The sequence below is a fragment of the Silurus aristotelis genome, assembly GCF_946808225.1.
Source record: "Silurus aristotelis genome assembly, chromosome: 1".
In the NCBI taxonomy this organism is placed as follows: domain Eukaryota; kingdom Metazoa; phylum Chordata; class Actinopteri; order Siluriformes; family Siluridae; genus Silurus; species Silurus aristotelis.
In genome coordinates this window covers 38451303-38466270 of record NC_139574.1, presented here as the reverse complement: position 1 = coordinate 38466270, position 14968 = coordinate 38451303, and the positions used below count along the sequence as shown (strand labels likewise).

General features: G+C 38.1%; 1 protein-coding gene across 1 annotated transcript; it reads right to left on the bottom strand.

Annotated features, from left to right (window-relative positions):
- Nucleotides 1-11888: 11888 nt before the first annotated feature.
- Nucleotides 11889-14418, bottom strand: LOC310733918 (little elongation complex subunit 1-like; the record flags this gene model as incomplete). Its single annotated transcript, XM_083555441.1, has 7 exons — nucleotides 11889-12097; nucleotides 12224-12313; nucleotides 12408-12508; nucleotides 12646-12836; nucleotides 13606-13766; nucleotides 13912-14074; nucleotides 14389-14418. 7 exons carry the CDS (start codon nucleotides 14416-14418, stop codon nucleotides 11889-11891), a joined length of 945 nt encoding a protein of 314 aa, XP_083411567.1.
- Nucleotides 14419-14968: the final 550 nt, after the last annotated feature.

Genomic DNA, 14968 nt, shown 5'->3' with positions numbered 1-14968 from the left:
CGGCATAGTGCTTATAATAGCAGATAGAGTTAAGATACAGAGATGTGATAAAGTGAGAGGGAATGAATATAGTCAACACTAGTGATAGTCGAGTTAACTAACTACAGGCACAAGACAGGAAGACAAAAATATAATTTAGGATTATTAAAAGAGGAAAAAAGGAGAGATTAATAGTAAAGTTTGTTTGAAAACGCAGAGAGAAATACAAATACGGAACTCGCTGCAAACAAGTCAAACACAAGAAGCTACGTCAAAGTGCTGTCATGAGACAAAACACTTGGCCATGCTGTCACCATCATCATAATCAGTTTGTGGGCATCAGGAATGTCTGCAGAAAACAAAACGTTACCACAGACTGAAAATACACTGTTTAGATAAAATACATCACTAACAACAAGACACAATTGTCTTCTCTCTCTGTATGGTTCTTACTTCAGTGTAGAAAACTCTTAGTGAGGAACATCTCTTTTACTCCATCACAGGTCTGCACATGCAACAACTGCACTGTAACATCATCACTTCTACATGAGTTCTTCTACAGCTTACCGGTAAGTGTGCCATTACTGCCACCTAGCGGATAATTTACAAATACACTCATCATGACAGGTAGGTTCACACCTGTATTGTAATGTATTGTATTGTATTGTATTGTATTGTATGTTGTATGTCAAAGAAACACTAAAACAAATAGAAGACAAAGGAAAATAAGAAAATGACTGTAAATTGGTTTTCATAGAACATGTAGGAATGTGAAGCAGAAGTCAGAACAAGAAAAACACAGGTAGGGACGGGACAGAACTCACTATTTCTAGTGTGTTAAAATAAATCCAGACCTGGATGGTTGCCCAACCGATTTAACAGCATTTGCAAACTTCTTTTCTTTCTTGCAGTGAAGAATCACTTACACTCTGTTTGCTCTCTAATCAGACTGACAACATAAATGAGGTTGGAATGAACACAGAAGTGAAGTCGAAGTAGATTCTAAGTAAAACTCACAAACATGCATGAGGTTGTTCACCATTCATGGTGAGATGTTCAGCTCTGCATAGATCACTTTCTAAATGTGTGAGAGATCAGTGGAAAGATTTTGGGCCCTGGATAAAAAAATGTAAGGAAACAACACGCTGGGAACCGAACCTCAGACCCCACTGTAATGTAGAACACAGACACACTGTATGACATTAAATCAGTTCACATTTATTAACAACATCCCGACTTCCCAAGCCATGGCATAATGACACACTTAGTGACTGTAAATGTAAAACTTAAAAGAAAAAAAAAAAAAGGCAGGCAAAATATCCTTGTGCCCAAGACCAAATAACAGCTCATGAAATTTCCTAGGAATGTGGTTGCAGGAAGACTGGAAACTTCCCATATGAATTATCAGGAATATTTAGGTATTAACAGGAATGAATGGAAATACAGTTGGAATTTACAAAATTGCAAGTTATCCTATAACAGGGAACTTAAATGTAGTTAAAAAATAACTTGCTTGATAATCAACCAGATTGAATGCAGTTTCAGTTGAATTTCTACCCGCACATTCATCAATCACATGCACACAGCACACTTACTGCAGGGCTCCTGAGGCCGTACCCCTACATGCACTGTGTTTTCTTCATGTAAACAATGAGTCCACTTTTCAGTGGACTACTATTACCCACACACACACACACACACACACACACACACACACACGTGCTCAGCTCTGCTCGGTGTCTTTCTCCTTTTTCTCCTCGTCACCAGTCACTAAAACAGAGCACACTGATTAGTCCCATCAGCCACAGATCTGCTTCTCACCGCTCGTTTCCCCCTGGCTCCACCCTCCAGTCACCAACCGCCGCTCGTGCACGCACCCGCTGCTCCATCCAGCAGTAGTGTTTAGGTGTTGTGAGGTGAATCCAGTGTTAACCCTGTCAGAATAACTGCTGAAAGATCATCCACTTTTTTGTGCCAATCCATGCGATTAATTATAAAGTACAGATGTTTAAGTGAATCAGGTTCTGCCCCACATTAACTGTCAGCTATATTGCTTTCAGAGTTTAAAATAAACAAAGCACTAAAGGTGCAGGAAAATACCTCAGCTTCAAAGTCATTGAATGCTCTCTGTGATGAAGAGACATTAGACATGATTGAAATAAAAAAATCTTTATTTTTTTAAATAAAACTTTAAATTAAAATTTAAAATAAATGAAAGATGGTGAAACAACATGCACACTAAAGTACATGAAATGTTCGTATCTCTATTCCTGAATCATTTTCCATCTCTTCAAGATTCTTCAACAGATCCTTGAAGCTGTCGACATCAAAGGCTGGTACAGAATCCAGGATCTCTGTGCTGTTGTGGGGGTCTTCAGTATGATTCTGGGCTCCAGACTGGTTAAAAAAGTCACAATCCTCATTTAAAATGGAAAAGATGTCGTTGTTGAGCAAAGTGATTTCCTCCTCGTCCTCGAGCTGAACCTCACTGCTTGTACACTCAGACCCATAGCAGGTGCTGTAAACAGAAGTGCACAATTTTAGCTGCATATTAAAGTAAATGAGTGGCGATTATGGTGATTATTTAAGATGCAGAGTAAAACTTCATTTGCATGTCATTCTTCTGAAACTGTTCCAATGCAGTTTACTAACTCACTTGGTCTGGCAGAAAGTCGACTCAGAAACAGAAGGGAAAAGAGGAGGATCAAAGCAGAAGTCTTTAGGAGACAGCAGTTCTTGGTGGCTAAGGCCGGGGAACTGATCACTAACTTCAGGCACGAGGTCATGGACTGGTACTTCTTCTGGCATGTTCATGACTATGTGGTGGTTTGGTTGATGATCAGGTCTCCTCTGTGAGTCACTACTCTGCACACTGCCTTTTCTCCTTCCCTTCTTTGGAAGCGGTTTATAAACCCAATCTACATGATAGAAAAGAAGAATTTAAAGAGTAAGAAGCAACATAAAAACAATAAAAGTATTAGAATTGAATTTGTTTTTTTTATTTTGCCATTTGTCTATAAAGAAAGTTCACCTATAACATAAAGCTGTTCAAACACTATGTGCTCTGTATTCATCTCTATGTGAGGCTCATGACTGGTAGGAGACGAGCTGCTTGGAGGAGACTGAGTCCTCACAGGGGGCAAGCTGCTTGGAGGAGACTGATGCTGTATCCTGTCTCCATCTTCCTGTGTCTGAAGAGACAAACACACAGTGAGACACGTCTTGTAAAAGGAATCTATAATCAATATTACCTTCACCACCAGCTTGTGTGTTTAAACCTGAATAAATCCTCTATTAATCCATTAAAAACATTTTAACAAGTTATCACAATTTATATTTGAGTAAATATTCGAACACTTTGTCTTTTCCTAACACTGTTTATCAGTTCATTTCTGCTGAACTGAAGCCATTTTTCTTTCCTCTCAGTTCAACAGCAGTTACTGAAGCACACAGAGGAACAACTCAGTCATACACTACACAGATTTTTAGTGAACTATAAGTAAAATTATGTACTAATGTAACTTATGTTATCTTATTAAATATAGTTTTATTCATCTTTTAGTCAAAAAGTAGACGTTTCTAATAAAATAAACACAAAAGCAGCGCTAGCAAACCCGGCTAGCATGAGGCTAATGATGATGTCTCCTACACCATTAGCCGAAAGGTCCATTTCTGCTCACTGCAACATTTATGGAAATATTATCACTCTTTATTATCATTCTTTATTTATTTTAGACAAATGTATCCACTTTTTCCTGCAAGTCTGTGATCTTTATGCTAATGATCAGGAGTAAACACAAAATGGGGAACATCGCTTTTCCCCTCTTCACTCCGGTACCGATGGTTAATAATAATAATAATAATAATAAATGATAAATTCTGTGTTTTTAAGAGAATAAAATCCATAAACCTCAGAAACTCACCGTTCCAGAGGTCGTACAGTTCGCTTCATCCCGGCAGAGGGTCTTCATCCTCCACCTGGAACACGCCGTCTCTCGGAGCTACAGGAGGAAAATCCAAGTGATGCTGAGGAAAGAAAAGTCCAACCAAATAATATAAAATATATAATATAAAATATTTCATATAATACAAATCAAAAGTAATATTACAGAGTTGAATCCCAGTGGAAACGCGACTGATCCGAAGCTGCTGCTTTTCAGCTGATACACAGTGTGTGGTCAAAAGTATTTGGACACTTGTCTTTTCCAGCCAGATGTGGTTCATAAATTCACATAAATTCACATGCACTTAAATGCACCATACAGCTAATTAACATGCAAACTGTTGAAACACTTCATAGAAACAGAATGTAGAACCACTGAAAGGATTTTAAATGGGATTTAAATACCCGCTACAGAGGGAAGCAGGAGCTTTTCTGTAGCTATTATTGCTTATATGTTCATGGCACAGGACCAAATATCAGTTTATTTTATCTTTCTATAATGAGCTGGAAAAAAAACATAAATGCTGCGGTGCCAATGGAAGATTAAGGAGAAAAAGAGTCTCCAGGGACTCTTGTCATTTTGGATGTTATTATTAAGGTGGGTAGTCGATACATCAGGTTTCCCTTCACTGTGGCACACTGACCTGCTTCAGCACATAATTCCTTTATCCTGACACATAGCAGTGTAGGGAACAGACTACAGGCAGCTGCAGGACGTGATGACTGGCTTCTTGGTGACTTTAACAACATGTAGAAATTGTAAACATTGTCCTGAAGTAGTTTATAATATGACAGGTGACAGAGGCTTCACCCCTCAGACGCTCCTCACCTCCTCAAATGCAGATGTGGAGCTCTGGATGTCTCAGATGGAAGATTTCTATACCACCCGGAAAAAGTGTGTAAGATTATCAGGGTGTGTGGTGTTTTGCACAATGTGGCACTGAGGACCAGTTTCCCTCTCCCTCCTGACCTCCCTCCCCCTCAGCATTATGACCCCGAGCCACAGCCCCCTGCCCCACAAGAGGAATATAAACTTAGTGGAAGAATCCATGAGGAGGTCATTCGGCGTTTGTAAGGAAGACAAAAATCATGGTTGTTAATAGTGTTTATTGTGACTCTTTGTAGTAAAAGATTAAAATCAAAATAAAAAAAAAGATAAAAAAAAGATTTGACAAAACAGAAATAAAAAATTATCAAAAGACGAGACGATCTACAAGATACAATAGCTTTACACTCAGCTTTATACTATTGACTATAAGTGTAAAACTATCATAAATAGCCATAAGAGAAACATAAAGAGGAAAAAGGCATGTTCAGACTCTCTGTTTCTCTTGTCGACTTCTTCTTTTTCTATTTCTCGTTTTCTTTTGAATGTTTTCTTGTCTCAGCTGAGCAACAATTTCCTCCCATCGCTCTCGGACCCTCATATAATGTTCTGTTTTATTCTCTGAAGTCTTCTTTTCTTCCTCACAGAGATTCTGGGTATCCTGGAGCCCCCTGTTGGTCTGAAGCTGTAAGTTGTTCCTCTCCTCTATGTCAAGTTTAGTTTTCTTTCTTTCGTCCTCTTGTTTTTCCTCAAAATCCAACGTGGGCTCAAACTGATCAACACGTTCCTCCAGTCGCTCTTTGTCTCTGATCAAATGATCTCTCTCCTGCTCTGCACTATTTTTTACTTTTTCACAGTGATTCTGAGTATCCTGGAGCTCCATGGTGGTCTGTTCCAAAGTGACCTCAAGCTGAGCAACATGTTCCTCTAAATTATTTTGTTCTCTCGTCCAGCTCTCTCTCTCACATTCTACAGTTTTCTTCTTGGTGGTCTGTTCCAACGTGACCTCAAGCTGAGCAACATGTTCCTCCAGTTGTTTTTGTTCTCTCCTCCAGCTCTCTCTCTCACATTCTACAGTTTGCTCCAGTTCCTCATGGATTTTCAGGGAAGACTGGAGCTCCATTGTGGTCTGTTCTAAAGTGACCTCGAGCTGAGCAACATGTTCCTCCACTTTCTCTTGTTCTCTGTTCCAGGTCTCTCTCTCACAGTCTACAGTTTTCTCCAGTTCCTTATTGATTTCCAGGGAAGACTGGAGCTCCATGGTGGTCTGTTCCAAAACAAACTCAAGCTGAGCAACACGTTCCTCCAGTTGTTGTTGTTCTCTCGTCCAGCTCTGGCTTCTCTCAGTTATGACCTGTTCCTGCTGCTTTCGCTCAGAAGCCAAAGTAGCCTTTAACTTTTGCACCGTCTGTAGCAGAATGGCTTTTTCTTCTTTCTCTTCTCTTATCTTCTCTATCATTAGAAGAGAAAATGCATCCAAGTCTTCTACTACTTTCTCCATGAGTTCCAGCTTCTCCTTCATTTCAGCAATCTGCTTAGTTTTCTTTGTTCTTCTGCTTTGAAAAAACTTTCTCAACCTTCTGAAGAGCTCCATGTTTATGCCTCTTTACTCACATGCAAAAACCTTGGAAATGAGAGAAACAGAGACGCGTTACCAATTATAGACGTTGCCTTACTGTGACGTCACAGAGAGATGCCCCGCCCTCCGTCTGTGACGTAACCCGGTCTCTCTTAACCGGACTATGCGCATGCGCACATTACAGAGGTAAAAAGCGGATAAAATATCATGTCTTCACAGCTTTTCTGTTGTTCCTGAGAGAAGAGCGATATTACAGTCATTAATAAGATAAAAACGGCTGTAAACTGTGTATAAAGCGAGTGAATCCGAGTTGAGAACCGGAAGTTGACCGGAGTGACTCTATGAATGTTGCAGAATCTTAAATGACCAGTAGGTGGCAGTGTGATGTGTATTAGAGCTCACTGTCACAGCAGGTAATTAGAAGTAGTGGAGCTCTAATGACGTCATTAATAGCGAGGACAAGACACACAGCAGTTTGGGATTCTTTTATTGACTTTATTGATTAATTGATTTGGAGTATGATTGTGTTTCTGATCAAAGTAAGTTCATGTGTATGGAGTAAAAACAACCTGTACATTTCTCACTTCCAGACAGTATTATGAGATGTTCATCTGCTGGAAGTTCATGTTTAATGCTGCATGTTTTATAGGATTTATGAGCTGGAAGAAATGTTTCTATATTGGTTTTGTTTTCAACAACTGGTGCATTTTTATCTTCTTTTTCCCCTCAACTATAAGGTTGAAACCACTTGTTTATTAAATGCATTATTCACTAAATAAACATCAATGAAAACTGAATGATTTGTTTTTATTGAATGTAAAAATATTAATTTGAGGATAATTGAACTTAATGAATCGAATAGTTTTGGATTAAATGAAGACTTTACTGAACTAAACAGCACTGAATTCTCCTTTAAATGAACTTAAGTTTACTGAACTAAATACTGTTACTTATATGAAAATAAACCCGGTTTCTTGAACCCTGTTCGGTTTCAGCCCCACTTTTGGGCCTCACAGCTGAAAATGACCTTCCTGACTTTCAATGGTAAAAGTTCCTGACAACAGTGTGCTACATACACAATTTACATCTCTTTTGAAACAACACACTTTGGGCTTTACATCATCCAAAGATGCTGAAGTTCATTAGAAAAAAATGTGTACGTCATAAAACATTTATATATCTGAGTTTAATACCCCTGATCTATGTGAAGACACTGATCATAATCATCATCATAATGTACTAACGTTAATTTGATGAGACAGACTCCACTTTGGACAAATTCAGTCTCCACATTAGACAATCACAGATCGAGCAGCTGCTAAAAGAGGCCAAAAAGCAAGAGCCCTGCAACCACGACGTGATTTGAACACGCAACCTTCTGATTTGGAGTCAGACGTGCTACCGTACGCCACGAGGTCCGAGTTGCTATGTGAACCCACCTCATGGCACAGAGTTGGCTTTGCATTTTTCTCATCACGGTTGTAATGACAAATTGAGTCTGATGGTCACGTTGCAGGCTCTGACATTTTCCGCTTTTGAAGTCCCTGATTGTTGGTGTAATTATGATTCATACATGAGTAAATAATGGTTTAGTCTCACTGTGGTAAGCATCCTTTATGGTGGTAATTTTGACCAACAAATGGCTTTAGTTGTCTTTGTTTGAACCCATAAGATATTCCCATGATCCTCCCATGCAAATATCATTGGTTCAAACATACTTTAACTGTGACATTATTTGACGTGTCACTGAAACTTGAATTGTGAATACATAGGGTTGTTTTTTACTCTGGACAGGCAACACAGAAGATGCTGCGAGTAAACAGAATAATTCACAAGTCACTGTTATATGAACAATAAAACATTTAATTTAAATTAAAGGAAAATCTACGAAAATGTCAAATAATAAAATATAATAGATGCAAACACACAAAAGGTACAAATAATATTTCAAAATGATGTATATATTAGCGAAAGAGGCACAGGGTTTTTTTGTATTTTTGTTATTATTATTATTAAATCTGATTAAACATTTTAGGAGAATATTTTCTTTATGTGGTTTGAGCTATAGGTGGTGGTGAGGGTTTCTGTGCGTACGTGTGTGTGTGTGTGTGTGTGCATGTGCGTGTGTGTGTGTGTGTGTGTGTCTGTCTGTCTGAGTTTTAGCCTGTGCATCTTCCGGGATCTGAAGTTCCAGGTGCCACCCAGTAAACTCCATGCAGTGGGTCCAGTAGAATGGGGAGTAATACAAACAGAGACACAGGGTTTATGTTTATTGTTGTTGTTGTTTTAAAATCTAATTAAAAAATGTGAGAAATTATTTTGTGTCATTTCATCTTTAGGCGATGGTGAAGGTTTGGAGGTGGTTGAACCATACACCTCATATAAAGAATCTAAAAAACAACAAGAAATACGTCACACATTTTAACAGCAGGAACAAGAAGCACCAAGTGTTCAGAATGCAGCCACATCATTATTCACATATCAGCTCACTGTATTTTCATGTGAAACAAACATGTAACATCTGTAACTTAGACAAAAGCAGCATTTCACACGAAAGAATCAAACGTCCAAATTCACACGTGATGAAATGATACACGATTACATGTTCATTAGCTGAATGAGATCTAACACACTCGTTCACACACTCGTTCACAGTGAGGTTCTGTAACAGCATGTGCTTTTGAGGAGATACTTACAGTACATGTGTCTGGACTCTAAAGTCTGTTCCCAATGATCCTGACAGGAACAACAATAACTACAAAGGAAGATAAGGCACATACTGTGTGATCTCTAACATGTTCATTCACACACTTGTTCACACACTCATTCACACACTCACTCACACACTCATTTACACACTCGCTCACACACTCGCTCACACACTCGTTCACAATGGTTCTGTAACAGCATCTGCTTTAAAGAGAAACTTACTTCGGTTTGGATTCTGCGGAGGTCCAATAATATTATTGTGCCTGATGGCATCAACATCAATTCTGTTTATTCTGGGAGCATCTCCCATTTCATTTGTCCTTCTGGGTATCCTGAGAGAGAGAGAGAGAGAGAGAGAGAGAGAGAGAGAGAGAGAGAGAGAGATGGTAAGGAACTTAGATTTGCTAGATAATACACATGTACTCAACACACACTTACAAAGCTTTCGCTCAGCAGCTCTCAGTGTCTCTCTGTTTTACGTTTCATCAATATGTCTGGTAATTGTGTAATCTGAGAGGAATTTTAGCTATTTCTTTAACTGCGTCAGGGCCGAGCATCTTGTTCACAGCGGCTTTGCAGGCGGGGGGCATTAATGTCTCTGCCTCAGTGTGGGGCTTTTTTTGATTAGGCTACGAGTTGAGCTACTAGGTAGGTCACTTTGAGATCTTTCTCATTCACCTTTGTGTTTTTGAGATATTGGTGTGTGTGTGTGTGTGTGTGTGTGTGTGTGTGTGTGTGTGTGTGTGTGTGTGTGTGTGTGTGTGTGTGTGTCATGTATGTCGGTAGTTGCTGTTGGCCTGTTGGTAGCTCCATAATTAGTTTCTCCTCATCCTCTTATCATATATATATAGTGGTGTGAAAAAGTGTTTGCCCCTTAATGATTTCTTATTTTTTGCATGTTTGTCACACTTTAATGTTTCAGATAATCAAACTAATTTAAATATTAGTAAATGATACGCAAATTAACACAACATGCAGTTTTTAAAATATTTTTTTATTATTGAGGGAAAACAAAACCCAAAACAACATGGCCCTGTGTGAAATATTTCAATTTCTCTCACCACACACAGGCCTGATTACTGCCACACCTGTTAGCAATCAAGAAATCTCTTAAATAGGACCTGCCTGACAAAGTGAAGTCGACCAAAAGATCCTCAAAAGCTACACATCATGCCAAGATCCAAATAAATTCAGAAACAAATGAGAAAGTAATGGAGATCTAACAGTCTGGAAAAGGTTATAAAGCCATTTCTAAAGCTTTGGGACTCCAGTGAACCACAGTGAGAGAAATTATTCACACATGGCAAAAACATGGAACAGTGGAGAACCTTCCCAGGAGTGGCCGGCTAACCAAAATTTCCCCAAGAGCACAGAGACCACTCATCCAAGAGGTCACAAAAGACCCCACAACAACATCCAAAGAACTGCAACCTCACTTGCCTCAGTTAAGGTCAGTGTTCATGACTCCACCATGAGAAAAAAACCTGGCAAAAATGTTTTTTCCAAGATGAAAACTGCTAAGCAAAATGACCGTAAAGGCTCGTCTCACTTTTTGCCAGAAAACATCTTGATGATCCCCAAGACTTTTGGGAAAAGGAAAGCTGAGTAGTTGAGCGCGAGCCGTTTGCATGTTGTTAGCGCGATGCTCGATGTTCACAATGCAAATTATTGCTCGTAATGCATTCAATAAAAAAAGTTTTTGCTCCTCCTGTCAAGTATTTATAAATCATGTTACTCACAATACAAGCTTCCCCTGTACGTGAATTATCATGACACCAATCTGAACTTTTGCTGTTTCCTTACGGATGCTTTTAATTGTCGGATTCTGGTCCTTGATTTGAGACTTAACGCATCAATAAAACAAATGTTTAGTGATGAAAAAAACATTTTCACCTGAGATCTTTAAATTTTTTCATATCTGTTAGTATTAAAATGGACCTCACACTGGTTCTCTAAACACATTCTTATGTTGTCTGTTCTGTGTCTATAGGATCTTTACGATGTGGGTATGTAAGGTACACGGAATGTCTTTGTGAGGGCTCACATATCTCTGGTTACTATGTCTTCTTACCCAATCAGGAACAGTTTTTGGTCAGGTTTTTTCCAGTGTGAATATATACTTGTCTGTTATCTGCATTAAACTGAATAAGAACATATGCGTCATTCTGTGTGCTGTGTGATTCTTCCCTGATCAGAAAAGACCCCAAGAGCATCGTAGTTTGTATGGAAAACCTCTCCAAAAATTGTGTTTGTTGGGGCATGATAAAAATATAACAATATCTGAGTAAAGGAAAGGACGTTGTGAATAAATGTGTTGCGTTAAAGGTTTTTAATTTTTAATAAAAATGAAGAAATGTGTGCTGCATTAATTGTGCATTAATAATATTAGTGCTGTTAAAATGAATTTGGGTTAACATGTTTATTTACACGCTCATTTTGAAGGTTTTTTCAGTATAAAGGACATTATATAAAGGTCAACCCAAACAGATCACAACAGTTAAGCTTTTTCATGAGCTTTTTATACTTTTGCATTTTCTTTGTAGAATCTGAACAAAAACACACAATTTGACTTAATTTCAAAACACCAGGAAAACTGTAATGCAGGGAAAATGTACAAGAATCTGTATGTGCTCTGTTATACTGCATGTATTATATGCTGTATAATAATGATGGTTTCTACAGCTGTGGCATCATGTTGATGTTCGTAAGAGGATGATTGGGACTGAAGGCAGATGATTGGGTGTGAAACGCACGACCCGAAACTGTAAAGAGACAATCAATAACACTGTGCAGATCTATTATGTGTTTTATTTATTTATGTACAAAAATATAAAAAACAATTATAATATCTATTAAACATTATTTATTGTAATAATTTTTTGGGTCTTTAGGTGAGAAGAAAGAAATCTGATCTGCTTCAGGCACTTGGGGACGGCTGGAGGAACAGGCTTTGTGAGGTCTTTCTTCCACGATTCTAAAGCGTTCAGAGCGACTTTGGGGCTGCTGGGTGCCAGATCATGAGTGGCATAAACCACTGCGAGCTGCACCTCCCACGGCAAATCTGCACACAAAATCCATCATAAAATTAGGACTTGCTGAAACACTTTCCTGTTGATAGAGAACTAAAAATCAGAGAATAAAGATAAAGATTGATTAAGGACGTGTTTAATTGATCCTTTAGTGATACCTTTTTGTCCCCTGAACTCAGTGATGCTTTTTGTTAGATCCTCCACTGATGCTGCCACGTTCTCCTTAAGGCCATTTTGGCCAAGTCGCCCTGTTTGAGATAGACAAAGAACATGAGTGAAAAACAGAAGAATCCAGAAATAATGTGAGATAATGCTCTAAAACAGGATTTACAGGAAACTTACCAAGTAGCCTGAATATTGCTGCTACAGAGACGTTTCTGTACTTCGTTTCCTCTGTTTGTGTTTGTTTCAGCCACGTATTCAAAATGAGCCACACACTTTTTCTGATGAATAAAAAATTGGACATATTAAATACACTGTCTCATATGAGTCTCACATTTGCCAGTTTGCAATTTATCTAATGTTTAATAAACTAGAAAGATGAGAATTAAACACGTTGAAGCAGTTTCACATTCAGTACCGAATAACATGGGAGTCGGTCCAAATCCAGCCCAGTTGTGCACAGAGAAGGTCCAGGCTGAAGACGTAGTCCCAGGCAGCAGGACAGAGATCATCACCATACCAACTGCTCTTCTGGAAAGTCAGATTTTTGTCTTTCAGAAGAGCCTTCAGTGTGCTGGTGATGGTGCTGCAGATGTTTCCTGGAGGCTCCTGGCAGAAAAATACATCATTTCTTTAAAAACCAGATCAATGAAACAATGTTTACAATAATATGATCATAACTGAAAGGTCACAACCAATCACAAGTGCAGATGATTGAAATACTGAGGTCGAGCTCTAACTGTGCATTCTGCTCTTTTTATAACCTCCATTTATTACTCTTATGTGAGGAGGAGTCCTAGAAAATGACCTCCAAATGACTCCAAGATTTTAAATACACATGCAAAAGACCACACGTTACTAAAGGGTTTATGTATCAGACAGTAGCAGGGGTAAATACTGCTCTAGAATAGTACATGAGTATGTAATTTGAGGCACAGATTTAGTTTGTTTATTCAGTATTGAGCACAGTGTCACATGGTTCTATATCACTTCCTTTATTAGTATATTATGAAACACAGATTGTTTTGACTGCATGTTTATTGCACTGATCTGATCATTTTGTCATAAACAGCGACATTAACGCTGGAGTTAAGTTCAGTTTCTTTGCTGCTCATTATCAGCGTTTACTCACACTAATAAAAAAAAGACTACAATAGTGATGTCCTGTAACACTTTTTGCTTGAATTTTTTAAGAAAAAAATGAAATACTTATTGATTAAATTCAACATGGATTTATAATGAATTTGCTCCATAGATCACATGGACATTGGACATTAAAAGTAGATTAAGATTGCAGTAAAACACTTGAAAATTCCAGTTGAAAAGCGATATTTAATGATTATTCTGGTGACAGTTGTGATGAGAATCAGCTACTTACTGTATCCCAGTGCAGAAATTTGCTGAGCAAGTAATAAATCTTGCCGTATGCCTTCATTTTGGACACGATGTGAATGGCTCTGCATAAAGGGCTGTTACAGGAGAAAACACTTGGCCATGCTGTCACCATGACCATTATTAGTTTTGAGGCTTCAAAAAAGTCTGCAAAGAAAAAAAAATACCACAGATTTAAAATACACTTTATAGGAAGAAATACAAAACCAAAAACAGAACACAAGTGGCTTCTTTATATCACTGTCCGGATCATTTTTAGTAAATATATAATGAAATGTCAATATAATCTCACCTTCTTTGAGAAATCTGTAGGCGAGGGCATGTGCTTTATGAGAGTCTCCTCTCTTTTGACACAAGCCCACATAAACCCTACAGAGAGACTGCAGGAGTTCATGTCCCATAGACTCTTTCTTGATCTTCTCCAAAACCGCTTTCAGAAACGTCTCTGCCAACGTCTAAATGAGACGGAAGAAAAAGATCTAAATCAAACATGTATTCAAGTCATGTATTTGAAACAAATATGAGGGAGTTAAGACTTGACTGTAGATTAGGTTTAGAAAAACTACTAGAATTTGAATAAACCAAAACCTGGAGCAAACATTTTTACATGACAAATCATATCTACTGTTCAATTTCAGAACATCAGGACCAGTTAATTATGGATTGACTATTAAAAATGAGAAAACTCAAATCCAGAGCTATAGAATTGCATGTGTGAATTGAATGCACACTAAATAAAACAGAAGATAATCACTGACCTCGTTCTCACAAAACTTGGAAATGACAGCTTTTTCTTCATCTGTCAAAGAAGGAAGTTCAAATTTCCCTTGAAGTAGTGCATCAATGCAGCTTGGTGATAAAACATCATAGCAGGAATGCTGCAGTGTTTTTAATGCACTACTGATGAGGGATTGTTTTGTGTTTTTGTGAGCTGCAGCATCAAGTCGAGGCTTTTTAGCAGCACTGGGTGGTGGCATGTCTGATGCAGCTCTCTTTGTTCTAATATCAACAAAATGTAATCAAATCACATGACAGACAATTCTACAGTATATATAATACATTGGGAATGTGATATTACAGGAAAATAATCAGTATAAATAAAGTAAAAACAGTAATAGAAACTTACTTGTTTGTGTTGGTGTCCTGCATCTTTAAACTTTTTGTATATAATGTGTGCATTTATTAAATATTTTGAAAAATATCCACAAGCAGTCTTGATTGTCCTGTCGCCAGAAAAAGAGATTGTTTGTGTACTGGTTTCCATGGAAACGGGGCGTGGTTTTGTAACATGACCGTCTTTTTTGGTCTCTATTGATTGGTCCGTAGGGGAGAAATTGATGCACCAATCA